The 18,491-nt window shown below is 37.9% G+C and overlaps 1 protein-coding gene and 1 non-coding gene across 4 annotated transcripts in view; one reads left to right on the top strand and one right to left on the bottom strand.

The window, feature by feature from the left end:
- IFT56 (intraflagellar transport 56) overlaps positions 1-4,979 on the top strand; it is a 36,472-nt gene extending 31,493 nt beyond the window's left edge. For all 3 annotated transcript variants that reach the window (XM_033432370.2, XM_049715090.1, XM_049715089.1), the window contains 2 exons: positions 839-972; positions 2,475-4,979. In XM_033432370.2, coding sequence (XP_033288261.1) covers positions 839-972; positions 2,475-2,586 — 246 coding nt within the window. In that variant the 3' untranslated portion in view covers positions 2,587-4,979. The remainder of the gene's footprint in view (positions 1-838; positions 973-2,474) is intronic.
- On the bottom strand, positions 1,582-1,654 carry TRNAE-UUC (transfer RNA glutamic acid (anticodon UUC)). Its single transcript has one exon. It is a non-coding gene; the product is annotated as a tRNA-Glu (tRNA).
- Positions 4,980-18,491: the final 13,512 nt, after the last annotated feature.

The raw sequence follows: 18,491 nt of genomic DNA, 5'->3' as shown, positions 1-18,491 counted from the left end.
TACAAGAATAATTTGAACTGAAGGAAGGAGAGTTGTGTCTTCCCTATGAAGTATAGAAGAAAGCTAAGCTAAGATGCAGTAGAGATCTTAGGAAATTGGCAAAGGTGTAAAACAACAGTTCACAGGAAAGGAAAGGTAACGAAACGGCACTGAGTAAGGAGGATTGCCAAGCAATTTGCAGACTTCAGTGAACACTATACATTTATGATTGCCAATCAGGAAACCTCATCTAAGCAAAATTTAATGATAGTCAGCATACTCTACAAGGCCAAGGAAATGTGTAGTATATTTGGGAAAGAAGTTTGTCAAAATGAATTAAATGTTTAAAAGACTTGCTGTTTGGAGTAGGAGTCAGTGTACATCTGGGCATTCTGAGACTTTAGGGACAAGGTAAGGGAAAGACCATCCTCTTGGGTTGAATGGGATCATATTAGCGTAAAGTGAATGATAGTAGTCATCTACAGGATGTATTGAGGAAACTTGAAAAATAACCAGTTCAAATCACAGTCATCAGAGTTTATCCTCAAGATTAGAATATGATTAGAAGAAATGACAAATATGTTGATTACAGTGTAACTTGACTATATGTAGAAGAAATGTTATATTATTGAAAACTTAATGAAGGGAAGGGGGTTTAAACTGAACTCATGTACACAAACTGTGATTTTCCTTCTTGTTTTAATAAGGAATTGAAATTTATCTAATTTGCTAATTGCAAATGTTGTCATTACCCATGCACTTGTTTTATGAAATTATGTTTCATGGTATCTTTACATTTAGTTTCATTCTGTGTGATCTTTTGACTACAAGTATTACCACAGTACTTTCTTTTATTCAGATGGGCCAGTTTTACTATTCAGCCAAAGCATTTGATGTCTTAGAGAGGCTGGATCCCAACCCTGAATATTGGGAAGGCAAGAGGGGGGCCTGTGTAGGCATATTCCAGATGATCTTAGCTGGGAGAGAACCCAAGTAAGTAGACAGACAATAGACACTACCTCTATGCATTTGCTGGTTCCTGGGGGATGAGAATTGCTTTCTTGGATCATGTCTTCTGAACACTAAAAATTATTTTGATGAATAAAAGGTTAAGTTTTATATTTCTATCTGACCTTTTTCCTCCAGAATTTTTATTTTATAGAATCAGATCATTCTAAACTATGTATAATGGGGACATTGAGTATACTACAGCTCTCAAGTATAAGAGCAAGATATATATTTGGCTCCAAATGAAATGTCATTTTCATACAATGCCTTTTTCAATCTCTTCTTCTCTTTTCTTTGCCTTTTGGCTTTTTTCTTGTGTCTCTTAGTTTAGTCCTCAAAGAATTAGAAATGGAGTGAGTGTGGTTAATAACTCTTTTTTTTTCTTTTGCCTTCTCATATTCCAGGAAATACTGAGACATTAAGTCTACATAAAATTAAGTGGCGTATAGCTCCATTTGTTAAAGTTAAACTACTTAAAACTAAATTCAGTTTTCTGAAAATAACTTTGTGGAATGTATTTGTTACTGATGTAAAAACAGAAGATGCAACTCTTTTTTTTTTTTTGGCCGCTCCACGCAGCTTGTGGCACCTTAGTTCCCCCGACCAGGGATTGAACCTGGGCCCCAGCAGTGAAAGTGCTGAGTCCTAACCACTGGACCATCAGGGAATTCCCATGACTATTTTATAAGTAAATAATCTATCAAAAATTACTTCCTGCCTTGTATCTACTTCCACTCCTAAATAAAAGTTGAAAAGAATTTGGGTAGTTGAAAGAAGATACTTGAGGGAAAACATAGAAAACATGAGAGAACTCTTAGGGAAGAGGGTCAATCGACAGTCATCTATAGATTTGATGAGGTAATAGGGAAGTTTTAGTCTGCATTACTTAAAGCATGAGTTTAAATTTTAATTAAATTTAAGTTACTTAAAATATAAATACTGACATTTGCCAAATCTTGGTCATTAACTTTCCTCTCTTCCATATTTATTAATATATTATTTTTCTTGAAGAAATAATCTATGCCTGGCTTTGTAAAATTTTACAGATATGGCAATGACACCCAGTTTCAGGTGATTACCACCTTAAACAAAGGAGAAATCTGGGGCTCAGACAAGTTACGTCACTTGTTAGCACAGAGCTAGAATTTGAACCCAACTCTTTGAACCCAGCTCCTTGATATAACTTTCTACTCTGTCATGCAGAATAAGCATAGAAATGGAAATATTTATGCCATATTAAGACAAAAAATAGCATATATATAGATAGTAGAAGTAAACAAGGAAAACTTGGATTGGTGAGAAGGATTTCACAGAATTTCCATTTTACTATGGCATCAAAAGAACAGAAGGCTAGGAAGTTTGTAATTGGTTTTTGAATGCACCGTATACACATATCAGAAGGATACGAAGAACAGTCACAAGTTTATTTTACTTGTTAATTTGCATTCTTTACTGAAACAATTTGTCCTTTCAAATCTTTTCCTCAGAGAGACCCTTCGAGAAGTGCTCCATTTACTGAGAAGCACGGGTAACACCCAAGTAGAGTACATCATCCGGATCATGAAGAAATGGGCCAAAGAAAACAGAGTGCCCGTCTAAAATAGCTCCGGAGTCCTAAGGAACCAGTCACCACACTGACATAAAATTGGAAATCATTCTCCTCAAGTTTATGTAAGATGCGGGGCTCTGTTTTACTGACACTTCCTTCCTTGCTCTTCGAGCCTCAAGATCAGTGACTGGCTTGCTTAGACCGAGCCTCCTGGCTGAACTAAGAGCCATAATTTGTGCTGTGGCTCCTGTATGATCCGACGACCAATAAGACTTTGGACTTGTCTGGTGCCTTTCTTCTAAAAATACTCAGAGTCCTCTTATGTGATTTACTGACTTGAAGGAGAATGGCATAACTTTTTTTACATATGAGCATTCCATGGCATTTTCTCCAAGCTGCAATAACAAATGCCTTTAATGCTCAAAGGTCACCATCATTCTGTCATCTTAATTTTAGCCATCTATGTACATTACCTGTTTTACTGGGAAATTCCATAAAAAGTTTAATAGTGCAGCTCTGAATCTTGGGAGAGCAGAGGTTATAAATAGCTACATGATTCTAAGAATGGCAGTAAGATCCTTTATCAGACTGTCCAGTCATTAATAGATAATAGGCTTATGGGATTACTCTTTCAGTAGTTGAATTCTTGATGATGATAACACAGTTGCAGTGGAGTAACCTGAATATTGCAGTTTTTTTAAAGGTAAGTACTATGAAAAAAATCTGTGTGGTACATTTGAAGATATTCAGGAAACAGTATAAAAATCTTATCAGGCACTTCCCCACTGTAATTTAGGTAACATTACAGGTTAGGTTTTTCTTCATATATCCTGCTGAATAAACATCAATTTTTGAAAGTAGGGCTACAAAGATTATTTTATTTCTTAATGTGATGTTAATAGAATATGGATCATGTAGAGCCCTTTGAGGGATTTCCTAATGGCTGGACTCTGTCCTACGTCGTATCCTAGCCCAATGTTTCCGAGCTCTCGCAATATAAACCCATTACACAACTGAGCATTTTTAGGCTCACGACCTATTTTCAGAAGATAGACCTACATGTTTTATGTACCAGATTACCTTTGTTTCTATATTACATAATTTTTTTCTGTTAGTTTAAGGTACAAGTATTACAGGTATAGAAAGTGCAGAGCCATCCCTATCCAGCCTGGGAACTGAAACTCATAATTCCTTGAAGCACTAAAGAAGAATAGTGTCAGTTTTTCCACCTATACCCCCAGCATCCACTGTGGTTGAAGAATTCATATATAGAATGGAGATGGGAACATGGCAGGAGTCGGAGCAGCTAAGGAAAGAAGGTCTGTGATGGCAGAGAGCCTTTGCCTTCTGGACAGTTGCAAGGGGTTCTTCCAGCTCTGCTCAGGAAGATGAACAGTTTTCCAGTCTTTTATTTAGACCCAGATCTAATCAGTTCAGAGCACAAATCAAAATAAACTGACCTGGGGCTTCCCTGGTGGTGCAGTGGTTGAGAGTCCGCCTGCCGATGCAGAGGACATGGGTTCGTGCCCCGGTCCGGGAAGATCCCACATGCCGCGGAGCGGCTGGGCCCGTGAGCCATGGCCGCTGAGCCTGCGCGTCCAGAGCCTGTGCTCTGCAACGGGAGAGGCCGCAACAGTGAGAGGCCCACGTACCGCAAAAAATAAATAAATAAACTGACCTGAAAAACTGAATTTTATAAAACAAAGTTATATCATTTTTCATATGCCAAAGCTTCTGTTCCTTATTATGTTGTTTCTGTTTTTTCAAGAATTGGTTCTCAGTATCTAAGTTACAAGCTGGGTCAGATCTGGACAGAACCTGCTATAATCTTTAGAATCCTTGTGATCGTTACCTCACTTAAAGTATTAGGAAACATAATATTAGAAAAAGACACATGAAACTTTTCAGTGGTTCTTTGCAATGAAATTTGTCTTCCAGTTAATTGCTATTATTTTCAAATTTCCTATACTTGGAAAACTTTTCCACTGATGGTGATTTACTTTTAAATGAGTTCTTGTTGAGCTTAACACTCTAGCTTCTCCCTGCCATTTTCCTGTCTTTTGGGAAAAAGAAGATATTCCAAAAAGAGCAATTCCCAGAATTTTAGATTAACTTTTTAAAAAGTTTTTAATCTGTAGAATTGAGACAAGAAAACCATAAAGACTAGTGTAAGAGAGATACTATCCAATTCTGTTACTAAGGATAGCTACTTCTGAAACATCTTGGTGGGCCTCAAGGTTGCAGAGTAGTGTTGCATGGAGAGGGGGAGGTCCAGGCTTAGGATATAGTGTAATGTGTACAGTTCATAGCATCAGTGTACTCTTCATAATCTGTAGCAGATATTACTTGCAAATGGAAAAAAATTTTTTAATTATTTTTGTACTTCAAAAGAATTATTATATTCCACTGTAACATATTCAAATTAAAGCTTATTATTTGGTTATTTATAGTATTCTGTTGAGTGTGAGTGCGGGCCCTGGGTGTGTCATGTGCCTTCTCTCCTTTCTTTCCTGACCCCAGAGTAAAGGGGTAGCACAAAGTTTTGGGCTTCACAAGTTATTCTTTTTGAGGGGAAAGTAGATATCCCCTGAGAAGACTTGTCCGCTAAGGCCTGTGATTCCTGCTCAGTCCTATTAGGTTTGGCTCTTTACTGTGTTACAGCCCATTCCAGAAGTTGTTTGACCAGTGCATGATATAACGCCTCATATGTAGAAAGCTCCCAAATACTTGTTGACTGAATAATTAAACATACAGTAACTGGTAGAGCAGGGGACTTGTGAGACCTGACCTCATGTATTCTGGTTCCCATGTAATTGTTGTTTTATGGTGTGCCAAGCATATCCTAGATGCTAGGGATGCAAAGAGAAATAACGCACAGTCCTGATAGATAACCCAGTCTAACAGAAGTATACACAACTAAACACAGTAAAGTGTGACTGTTTTCTCAATAGGAAGAAGCTATTGAGAGATAAAATAAGGCAATGGGAATGTTTGTATCCATACATATGGGACACCCCCTACCTCATTTTGGAGAAGCAACCAGAATGGATCCTGGAACTCAACGGCTAGCAAGATGTCCAGGCTTCTGCCATGTGTGTAGCACATGCAACATATATCCAAGTACACAGAAGCCAAAGGACTGGTTTCCTTCTTTGTGGCTTGATACACTTAAAAAGTTGCAAGCAAGTGGGCATTAAATCACAACAGTTATATTTACTTTCTAATGGCAAAATGAATTAGTGATTTACTAGTTCCTGTATTTATGACTTCCTCAATATGACTTAGGTAAATAGTCATCTCTCTTCTTCATCCTATAAAATACTTCTCAGGTTTAAATCTATTTTATGATAACGTTCAAACAGTCTTCTATTCAGAGATGCTCTCAGAGAAGCAGAGCTAGAGACCTGATGATTGCCCATAACATACCTCAACTCCGGACTGTAGGAATATGTGAAGATATGAGACGCACACAATAAAACGATAGGTGAATACAGTCAGCTGATGTGTGCGTATTGAATGTATAGTATATAGACAAGTTTGCACTCTTTTGCATCAAAACCCTCTCTTTAAATAAAGTCTAGATGCCAAGTACAATAGGGACTGTCCTGGTGGTCAGGGCAAAGGGAAGCAGATGCAGCATGTCCACCACTCAGGCTGCCCCTCAAGGCAACACAGTTTACAAACCTCAGATATAGGAAGAAGTACCCTGCTAGGTGAACATCAGGGAAGAGGACGGTGGGAAGTGCAGACGTGAGCATCCATACCATAACCTATGGGTGCGTTTGATCTAATTCAAGTCGCCATTTTTTGTATATTGATTCATGTATTCATGTATTCATTTGGTCAGTTACTTATATTTCACTGTGTTCCAGAAACAATTTGAGGTGAGTTACCAAGTATATGTACAAGAAAACTTAACAGATAGAAGGAAGAGTAAAGTTCATACACAAAAGTACATACCAGAATTACCAAAGATGGGCCAGAAATTCACTTTCAAGCTTCCCACCAACCAAAGCAAAGGGGGAAACACAACCAGATGGAAAATTCAGTCCATCTGTGTAAATGAACTCCCTTACGGGGGAGAAAAATCACTGGCTTTTCAGGGATCTCTGATTGTTGGCAGGGTTCTGAATTAGGTTTCTGCACCATAACTTAGACATAACCAAATGCTTAATAAAAATTTCAAGGGAATCTTACTGCATCTCTAAGTATGTACAGGTCTTTTCTACTATGTACAGTTAAATAATTACACATGTCCTTCTATTTTTAATTTCCTCTATATACATAAAATTATACTCTCCTTTGCCAGTTTTTAACTGAGGAGTAGCTATTAATATGATGAAGCTGAGACATGTTATTCAAGTTTTTAAAATTATAGCTCATGTTAGGATGAAAATGTATGTAACAGTGACCTAGAGACTAATTGCAAGGTACTGTAAAAGCAATGAAATTATGGGATAGTATAGCTTATACATTTACTGAGAAAATTCAACAGGGAAAAACATTGTAGAATAGGTCACATAGAAAAGGCTACATGGGGGAAGTGAATCTTAAATGAAACTTGGAGTATAGAATTTAACTATACAGAGAATAAGTCAACGATTATGTCAGATGAAGATAACATAAATGAAGCCTTGAGTAATATTTACAGATGTTTAATCTTAATTTTAATTGTTCCTATTTATCTACTTTCATTTGTTCTTTGAGAAACAGTATGGCCTTTTTTGTAAACTTGTAGTTTCATGCCATGACCCAGCAATTCCACTCTTCAGTATATGTTCAAGAGATACTCGTGTCCATGTATACCATGAGATATGGACTCTTGTCCATGTACACCAGGAGATATGTACAAGAATGATCCTCACAGCACTGTGCCCAGGGAAAACCTGGAAACAGCCCAAATACCCATTGACAGGAGAGGAAATCGTGAAATATATATTTATGTTTTTTATAGTTCTATGAGTTTTGGCAAATGTATACAGTCATGTAACAACATATATATGCTATATATATAGATCTATTAATACATATGATTTTTTTGGTATAAAAAAAGCTATTTTTAAAAAAGAATCCCAGGTTTAAGTTCATGCTCACTCTATGGTCGCAACCACTATTTGGAAACTGGAATGAGACCTGGGCATCTGTCCAGCATGTCAGTGGAACTAAAAAAGGTAATTATAAAAAAAAAAAAAAGTAATTATAGAAACATTGGTGACAAAGAGAACTAAAGCTTCTGCTGGGGAAGGTCGGCACAGGTTGCACACAAACATTCAAAAACCAGATCGATAAGTAGCCGTGGACTTCTCAATAGCAACTCTGGAAGCTTTAAAACAATGTTGCAATGCCTTAAGAATTCTGAGGAAAAATTATTTCCAACTAGAAACGGTCATTCAAGTATGTAGTAGAACGAATATCTTTTCAGACATGTATTTAATTTCATAAAATTAGCTCCTGAACTTTGTGCTCCACCAAAAATATGGGAACAAACTAAGGAAAAGAGAAAATGTAGCATATAAGAAAGGGAGCTCCACATTAACAGAGAGAGCGGAGGGAATGCCCGCAGTACGAGTGGGGATGTATTTCAATACAGCTCTGCTACAGTCTCAGAGATCAACCAATACAGACAAGAGCAGCTCAGAAAGCTTCAGGATGGACTCATTCAAGGCTAAATTGAACACCTCATTTGTTAACATATTGAGAAGAGAGTTTGGAGATAAGCCTCTAGAAAACAAAGCAAATAATAAGGTGTGCAGGAACGGAAAAGTAATCATAACATATTTCACGGCTCAGCTGTAAAAAGAGTTTATACGGTCAGAAAACTGTAAGCACTGAACACTGATTCAACCAAAAATTGATCCAATAGTATGGGGAGGGGGTGTGCGGGTGAGAAGTGTCCATGTGCAGGGTATGTGTGAGAAAAAGCTAAATCTTCATATTTCATTGCAAAATGATAAATGAAAAAAAGAGAAAAAGTCTACAGTTTAGTTCTGAGAAGCAGAGGAGGCCAAGCAAACCAAAAGACTGGACAAGCCATATTTGCAGGAAGCACTTTGCCTGTAGCAGTTATGACATCATTGTGAACAGCTCCTTATCAAAGGAGGCGGGGAAGGGACTTCCCTGGTGGCACAGTGGCTAAGAATCTGCCTGCCAACGCAGGGGACACGGGTTCGATCTCTGGTCTGGGAAGATCCCATATGCCGTGGAACAACTAAGCCCGTGCGCCGCAACTACTGAGCCTGTGCTCTAGAGCCCGAGAGCCACAACTACTGAGCCCGCGCACCTAGAGCCCATGCTCCGCAACAAAAGAAGCCACCGCAATGAGAAGCCTGCACTCACGGCAACTAGAGAAAGCCCGTGCACAGCAACGAAGACCCAATGCAGCCCAAAATATGTAAATTTTAAAAAGGAGGTGGGGAAGAGTAAATGCAAAACCTCGAGTCTTAGGTAAATACCTGCCAGTGGGCACATGGTCCTGGGGTCCCCCGACATGCATACCCACCAAGATAGCTAGTCCAGGAAAACTCATTTTCTTCAAAGATGCATAACCCAAACAGACAACACGGTTAAGGGTCTATAGACAATTAATACAAACGAAAAGAAACAAAGGAAGGAGGGGAGGAAGGGAGGGAGGGAGGAAAGAAGAAAGTCAAATGCTAGACAAAAAAAAATATCACTAGAATATTGGTGATGTGTTTATGAAAGCTGTAACCAAATATTTTACTGACAGAAAAGTAGAAAATAGTAGTAGTTCACTGATATTTCATCTTTAAGGTATCATTAAAGGTGACAAATCATGTATGTAAGCTGTATTTTATAATACCAGGTTAAACAAAGTATACAAAAAGAGAAAAATAGATGAATTTCATCATCAATCATAGTATGGAATTATGACAATATCCAAAGAAATTGATGATTAAGTTCATTATAAAATTATCCCATTAGGGACTTCCCAGGTGGTCCAGTGGCTAAGACTCTGCACTCCCAATGCAGTAGGCCCGGGTTCGATCCCTGGTCAGGGAACTAGATCCCACATGCCACAACTAAGAGTTCGCATGCCTCAACTACAATATCCCACGTGCCGCAACTAAGACCCGGCACAGACAAATAAATAAATAAATATTTTTAAAGTAAATAAATGAAAAAAAATAAAATTATCCCATTAGAACAAAAATATAGACCTTCTAAATTATCAGAAGTAACATACACAAAACCTCATGGAGGATTTTTTAAAAGGTTTAAAGGAGAAAGCGTGATATAAAATAAGGTGAGAGATCTGGGCTCAAACATACCTTTCATATCAAAATGTAAATGGGCTTAACTCACCTATTAAAAGAAAAAAGATTAACAGATTGGATCACAAAGCAAAACATAACTCTGTGGTGTTTACACATAAATGCTGACAATAAAAAGATGGTCAATAATACAATTAGGCAAATGCAAATAAAAAGAGAGCAGGTGGGGTGGCACAGTGGTTAAGAATCCACCTGCCAGGACAGGAATAAAGACCCAGATGTAGAGAATGGACTTGAGGACACGGGGAGGGGGAAGGGTAAGCTGGGACGAAGTGAGAGACTGGCATGGACTTATATATACTACAAAATGTAAAATAGATAGCTAGTGGGAAGCAGCCGCATAGCACAGGGAGATCAGCTCGGTGCTTTGTGTCCACCTAGAGGGGTGGGACAGGGAGGGTGGGAGGGAGACGCAAGAGGGAGGAGATATGGGTATGTATGTGTACGTATAGCTGATTCTCTTTGTTAGAAAGTGGAAACTAACACACCATTGTAAAGCAATTATACTCCAATAAAGATGTTAAAAAAAAAAAGAAGAATCTGCCTGCCAATGCAGGGGACACGGGTTTGAGCCCTGGTCCGTGAAGATCCCACATGCCGCGGAGCAACAAAGCCCGTGAGCCACAACTACTGAGCCCACGTGCCACAGCGTGCGACAACTACTGAAGCCCGCGTGCCTAGAGCCCGTGCTCCGCGACAAAAGAAGGCACCACAGTGAGGACCCCGTGCACCACAAGGAAGAGTAGCCCCTGCCACCTGCAACTAGAGAAAGCTGGCAGACGGCAACGAAGACCCAACGCAGCCAAAAACAAACAAACAAATAAAAAGAGATAGCAGGTGTCACAATCAAATAGGGTTGAATTCAGGTCAAAATCATTAAGCAAGTGAAAGAAACACATTTTGAACATAAAGGGTCCATTTCTCAATGAAGATGTAACAGTTATGAAGAGACAACAAAGAAAATGGCATCAATAATCAAACAGCAAAGTCACAGGATAGCAGTAAATCAGTGATTTCACCACAAAGCAACATCCATATTTCTGCTCTGCCATCTCAGATAGTGGACATCTGGTGGATTGCCTGGTGGACCCCATACCCTTTCTTGGAGCAGCATCCTGCCCTCCGCTCCCAACTCCATCCACCTTATCACAAGTTCCTGGTAGCCATACATTCATCACAATTGTTTGATCTGGGGGTGAGCACCTGACCCAAATAGGTCAATCAGAGAAACTTTTCTATGATTTTGGAATTGGGTGTAAAAGTTTCTTGTCTTAGTCTGAGCTGGTCTCTCCAACAAAGATGTTAAAAAAATTTTGGGAAAGTATAACAAGGCCATATTTTTAATCATGTAACTTGGGGAGCAAAGAAATCTAGTCCACAGAGAGAGGGGAGCAGAATGAAACAGATTTGAGAGAGAAGCAGCAATGAGACAGAGAGAATATTGCCGGGAGTCTGTGTAGCTTTTCTAGTCCCTAATTCTGGTTCCATCTTCTTGGGGCCCGATTGCATTCCTTTCCCTGGGATAGGAATGCAGGAATTACTCCTGCATCTGCTTTACAAACTTCTCTGAGTATCCAACTAGCTTATGTTGATTTCTTTTAAGATACTTGAAACCAAAAGTTCTAGTATTATTCAGTTCTAATCCCACTGCCCTTCTTTCAGCCGCGCTGGGGCATGGCAGTTCATTCCATCCTGCCAGGCCACCATACTCCATTTCTAACTCTATGGTCATGCCTTCCCTTGTTCTCTTTATCTGTATCCTTAAGAAGTCTGTCCCTCTTTCCTCCATAAAGTTTTCTTAACTATTCCAAACCTCTTTGATTTCGCCCTCCTCTGTCCCAAATGTCCATGTAATATTTGTATATTAGGAGAAGAGTTGAAAAATGTTTGCCCAGCTATGCCAAATAACACTCAAAGCTTTTTCCATCTCAAGCATCTAACTTTCATACAAAATCTTTTAGTCTTCTAGCTTCTGCTGTGTGAAATTCCCATAGCCTTGCCCCATGGTTACAATCTCATGGAACTGTTCAAGACTAAGTGATTAGTATTTCATTACTTACAGCACAATTTGCAACAAAACAGTTTCTGCTCAAGGGAACTATTCAACATGAATTCCATGACATTTCCCTTGAAATTGGAAAACAGAAAATTATAAGGATAAAAGCTGAATAGTATATAGAATGTCCATTAATAAGATCACTGTATGAACAAATTGCGGTATATTTGTAAGTGGAATACTACACAGCAAGGAAAAAGAATAAACTACTGATAATATGCAATCACATGGATGAGTTTCAAAACCATTATATTGATTAAATGTATAGAAATATTGAATCACTATGTTGAGTATCAGGAACTAACATAATGTTGTAGGTCAATTATACTTCAAAAACAAACAAACTCAAAAAAAGAGATCAGATTTTTGTACCAGAGGTGGGGGGGTGGGGCAGGGGGAATTGGATGAAGGCAGTCAAAAGGTACGAATTTCCAGTTATAAGAAAAATAAGTACTAGGAATGTAATGTACAACATGATAAATAATTTAATTAACACTGCTGTTTGTTATATATGAAAGTTAAGAGTGTAAATCCTAAGAATTCTCATCACAAGGAAAAATTTTTTTCTTTCTCTAATTTCAAATCTATATGAGATGATGGATGTTCACTAAACTTATTGTGATAATAATTTCACGATGTACATCAAATCATTATGCTGAACACCTCAAACTTACACAGTGCTGTATGTCAATTACACCTCAATAAAACTGGAAGAAAAAAATAAGACTTCTGGAGATAGACGTTGGTGGTGGTGATTGCAAAACAATGTGAACATACTTAATGCTGCTAATCTGTACACATTAAAATGGTTAAGATGGTAAATTTCATGCTATGTGTATTTCACCATGAATAAAAATAATGTTTAACTTTTTTTTTTTTTTTGGCTGTGCCACACGGCTTGCAGGATCTTATTTCACTGACCAGGGATTGAACCCTGGTCCTTGGCAGTGGAAGCCGAGTTCTAACCACTGGACCGCCAGGGAATTCCCACTAAAAATAATGTTTTAAAAAATAAACACACACATGGGACTTCCCTGGCAGTCCAGTGGTTAAGACTCTGCACTTCAAATGCAGGGGGCATAGGTTCAATCCCTCGTGGGGAACTAAGATCCCACGTGCTGCGCAATGCGGCCAAAAAAGAAAACACACACACACACAAAACAAACAAGAAAACCCCATTGTGTTGATTGAAAGAAGCCAGACATAATAGTACATAATGAGTACATACCATATCAGTCTGTGTATGTAAGTTTCAAGAACAGGCAAAACTAATCTATGGTGAAAGCAGTCAGAATGGGGGTAACTTCTGTGAGAGTTCTGAGTGGAAAGGAACATGAAAGACCTTTCTGGGGTTAAAGAAACCTTATGTATCTTGAAATGGGTAGTGGTTAAAGGGTTGTATACAAGAAGAAAAATTCATTGTCGTATGCATTTTCCTGTATGTTAAGAATTCCTTAATTTGTATAAAAAATAAATAAAATAAAATTCAAAAGAAAAAAATGATGCCCATGAAAAAAAAAAAGAATTCCTTAATTTAAAAATTAAAAAAAGATGCCAATGTTCAGCTACCAGAGTTGGCTTCAGCTCAAAACAAGCACACCTCGACTATCTCCAGCTGATAGTTAAACCACTTCTGTTTCAAGCCACACAGTGTCCCTCCACAGATCACTTTTCAGTTGCATGGGTCTACATCCAGATATTTTATGTATATATAAATAATAGGGGGGAGGGATGGTTAATCGGCCCTGGTGCTATTTTTCTCATTTCTTCAGAACGGTACCTTTCTGCCAGAAGCCAAACGTATTTCAATATATCAGTCTTTCCTTTCTTACGTTCTTGGTAAGATTATACTAACAAAACATATTTCCCCTTGTACAACTATGCTATATTAAAAAAAATCTACCTATGGATTTTCATAAAAGAAACATATGCTGTGCATTTTTTCACTTCAGAATAAAGTTTTCTAAAGGGAAAAAAAAATACATTATTTCCCCCCTTTAGCACAATGTTTTCTGTTTTTGCACAAATAGTAGTATACTAAATATTGTTCTGCATGTTGTTTTTTTCACTTAAGTATAGATCTTAGTGATGAAACATTTTTTTGAAGATTGCTTCAAATTCCAGTGAATATATCGACTTATCATAAGAGAAATGTACACTAAAATCATTTAAATAAATATATCAGCTTGGCAAAGATCAAAAAAGCTAATAGGGACTTCCCTGGTGGTCCAGTGGTTAAGACTCCACGCTCCCAATGCAAGGGGCCTGGGTTTGCTCCCTGGTCAGGGAACTAGATCCCGCACGTGGCAACGAAGATCCCGCAAGCTGCAACTAAGACCTGGCGCAGCCAAATAAATAAATATTTTAAAAAGGCAGATAACATAATATATTTTCAAGGATATTAGGAAATAGAGACCCTCATGCATTGGTGGTAGAATATAAATTGATACATTCTATGGAGGGTAATTTATCAAATTAGAAATGCACATATTCCTTCATTCAGCAACTGAGTCAGGTTAAGCATATTTCATTCACTTGAGAGCCGTTTGTATTTCCTTTCCAGTGAACTATCTGTTCATGTCTTTCCCTATTTTTCTATTAGGTTATTACTGTTGTGTCTCCTTGATGTTTATAGATTAGGGAAATTCACTCTTTGTGAAAGGTGTTGCAATTTTATTCCAGTTTGTCATTTGCTTTTGACTGATGCTGTTTTTCTTTCATGAAATTTATTTTATTTTATTATTTTTCAAAATTTTATTTATTTATTTATTTATGTATTGGCTGTGTTGGGTCTTTGTTGCTGTGTGTGGGCTTTCTCTAGCTGAGGCAAGTGGGGCCTATTTTTCCTTGCGGTACGCAGACTTCTCTTGGCAGTGGCTTTTCTTGTTGCAGAGCATGGGCTCTAGGCTCTCGGGCTTCAGTAGTTGTGGCACATGAGCTCAGTAGTTGTGGCTCACTGGCTCTAGAGCACAGGCTCAGTAGTTGTGGTGCAGGGGCTTAGTTGCTCCACGGCATGTGGGATCTTCCCGGACCAGGGCTCGAACCCGTGTCCCCTGCATTTGCAGGCAGATTCTTTACCACTGCACCACCAGGGAAGCCCCATGAAATTTATTTTAAATAGTTGCAATTATCAATCATACTTGGAAAGGCCTTTCCTAGTGTGAGTTTTTAAAAAAATCTCACCTGATTTCTGCTAAAGTTTTTATGATTTCTTTTTTTTTAAGTGAAGAAACTACAATTATTTTTATTGAAAAATGTGAAAGTGAAATATTATATTTATTGCATTATTTTTCTTAACATCTTTTGGAGTATAATTGCTTTACAATGGTGTGTTAGTTTCTGCTTTTAACAAAGTGAATCAGCTATATGTGTACATATATCACCATATCCCCTCCCTCTTGCTTCTCCCTCCCACCCTCCCTATCCCACTCCTCTAGGGGGACACAAAGCACTGAGCTGATCTCCCTGTGCTATGCAGCTTCTTCCCACTAGCTACCTATTTTACATTTGGTAGTGTATATATGTCAGTGCTACTCTCTCACTTCGTCCCAGCTTACCCTTCCCCCTCCCCGTGTCCTCAAGTCCATTCTCTATGTCTGTGTCTTTATTCCTGTCCTGCCCCTAGGTTCATGAGAACCTTTTTTTTTTTTTTTTAAGATTCCATATATGTGTGTTAGCATATGGTATTTGTTTTTCTCTTTCTGACTTACTTCACTCTGTATGACAGACTCTAGGTCCATCCACCTCACTACAAATAGTTCAATTTCGTTTCTATTTATGGCTGAGTAATATTCCATTGTATATATGTGCCACATCTTCTTTATCCATTCAACTGTCAATGAACACTTAGGTTGCTTCCATGTCCTGGCTATTGTAAATAGAGCTGCAATGAACATTGTGGTACATGTCTCTTCTTCAATTATCGTTTTCTCAGGGTATATGCCCAGTAGTAGGATTGCTGGGTTGTATGGTAGTTCTACTTTTAGTTTTTTAAGGAACCTCCATACTGTTCTCCATAGTGGCCATATCACTTTACATTCCCACCAACAGTGCAAGAGGGTTCCCTTTTCTCCACACCCTCTCCAGCATTTACTGCTTGTAGATTTATTGATGATGGCCATTCTGACCGGTGTGAGGTGATACCTCATTGTAGTTTTGATTTGCATTTCTCTAATGATTAATGATGTTGAGCATTCTTTCATGTGTTTGTTGGCCATCTGTATGTCTTCTTTGGAGAAATGTCTGTTTAGGTTTTCTGCCCATTTTTGGATTCGGTTGTTTGTCTTTTGGATATTGAGCTTCATGAGCTGCTTGTAAATTTTGGAGATTAATCCTTTGTCAGTTGCTTCATTTGCAAATATTTTCTCCCATTCTGAGGGTTGTCTTTTGGTCTTGTTTAGGGTTTCCTTTGCTGTGCAAAAGCTTTGAAGTTTCATTAGGTCCCATTTGTTTATTTTTGTTTTTATTTCCATTTCTCTAGGAGGTGGGTCAAAAAGGATCTTGCTGTGATTTATGTCATAGAGTGTTCTGCTTATGTTTTCCTCTAAGAGTTTGATAGTGTCTGGCCTTACATTTAGGTCTTTAATCCACTTTGAGTTTTTTGTTGTATACAGTGTTAGGGAGTGTTCTAATTTCATTCTTTTACATGTAACTGTCCAGTTTTCCCAGCACCACTTATTGAAGAGGCTGTCTTTTCTCCATTGTATATTCTTGCCTCCTTTATCAAAGATAAGATGACCATATGTGTGTGGGTTTATCTCTGGGCTTTCTATCCTGTTCCACTGATTTTTATTTCTGTTTTTGTGCCAGTACCAACCATACTGTCTTGATTGTGTTTTCATTGTCATTTGTTTCTAGGTATTTTTGATTTCCTCTTTGATTTCTTCAGTAATCTCTTGGTTATTTAGTAGCGTATTGTTTAGCCTCCATGTGCTTGTATTTTTTACGGTTTTATTTTCCTGTAATTGATATCTAGTCTCATAGTGCTGTGGTCAGAAAAGATACTTGATACAATTTCAATTTTCTTAAATTTACCAAGGCTTGATTTGTGACCCAAGATATGATCTATCCTGGAGAATGTTCCATGAGCACTTGAGAAGAAAGTGTATTCTGTTGTTTTGGGATTAAACGTCTTATAAATATCAATTAAGTCCATCTTGTTTAATGTGTCATTTAAAGCTTGTGCTTCCTTGTATATTTTCATTTTGGATGATCATTGGTGAAAGTGAGGTGTTAACGTCCCCTACTGTGATTGTGTTACTGTCGATTTCCCCTTTTATGGCTGTTAGCATTTGCCTTATATATTGAGGTGCTCCTATGTTGGATGCATAAATATTTACAATTGTTATATCTTCATCTTGCACTGATCCCTTTATCATTACGTAGTGTCCTTCTTCATCTCTTGTAATAATCTTTATTTTAAAGTCTATTTTGTCTGATATGAGAATTGCTACTCCTGCTTTCTTCTGATTTCCATTTGCATGGAACATCTTTTTCCATCCCCTCATTTTCAGTCTGTATGTGTCCCTAGGTCTGAAGTGGGTCTCTTGTAGACAGCATATATATGGTTCTTGTTTCTGTACCCATTCAACCAGTCTATGTCTTTTGATTGGAGCATTTAATTCATTTACTTTTAAAGTAATTATTGACATGTATGTTCCTTTTTCTTCTATTGTGTTTGTTGCCTAGAGAAGTTCCTTTAGCATTTGTTGTAAAGCTCGTTTGGTGGTGCTGAATTCTCTTAACTTGTGCTGTCTGTAAAGGTTTTAATTTCTCCATGGAATCTGAGTGAGATCCTTGCTGGGTAGAGTAATCTTGGTTGTAGGTTATTCCCTCTCATCACTTTAAATATGTCCAGCCACTCCCTTCTGGCTTGCAGAGTTTCTGCTGAAAGATCAGCTGTTAACCTTATGGGGATCCCCTTGTATGTTATTTGTTGCTTTTCCCTTGCTGCTTTTAATATTTTTTCTTTGTATTTAATTTTTGATAGTTTGATTAATATGTGTCGTGGCATGTTTCTCCTTGGATTTATCCTGTATGGGGCTCTCTGTGCTTCCTGGACTTGATTGACTATTTCCTTTCCCATGTTAGGGAAGGGAAGTTTTCAACTATAATCTCTTCAAATATTTTCTCAGACCCTTTCTTTTTCTCTTCTTCTCCTGGGACCCCTAAATTCGAATGTTTGTATGCTTAATGTTGTCCCAGAGGTCTCTGAGACTGTCCTCAATTCTTTCCATGCTTTTTTCTTTTTTCTGCTCTGCGATAGTTATTTCCACTATTTTATCTTCCAGGTCACTTATCCATGCTTCTGCCTCAGTTATTCTGCTATTGATTCCTTCTAGAGAATTTTTAATTTCTGTTGTTGTGTTGTTCATCATTGTTTGTTTGCACTTTAATTCTTCTATGTCCTCGTTAAACGTTTCTTGTATTTCCTCCATTCTATTTCCAAGATTTTGGATCATCTTTACTATCATTACTCTGAATTCTTTTTCAGGTAGACTGCCTGTTTCCTCTTCATTTGTTTGGTCTGGTGGGTTTTTACTTTGCTCCTTCATCTGTTGCATATTTCTCTGTCTTCTCATTTTGTTTAACTTACTGTGTTTGGGGT

The sequence above is a fragment of the Orcinus orca genome, chromosome 9 (genome assembly GCF_937001465.1).
Source record: "Orcinus orca chromosome 9, mOrcOrc1.1, whole genome shotgun sequence".
NCBI lineage: Eukaryota > Metazoa > Chordata > Mammalia > Artiodactyla > Delphinidae > Orcinus > Orcinus orca.
The sequence above is the reverse complement of the archived record's forward strand: the minus strand, read 5'-3'. Positions and strand labels throughout refer to the sequence as shown.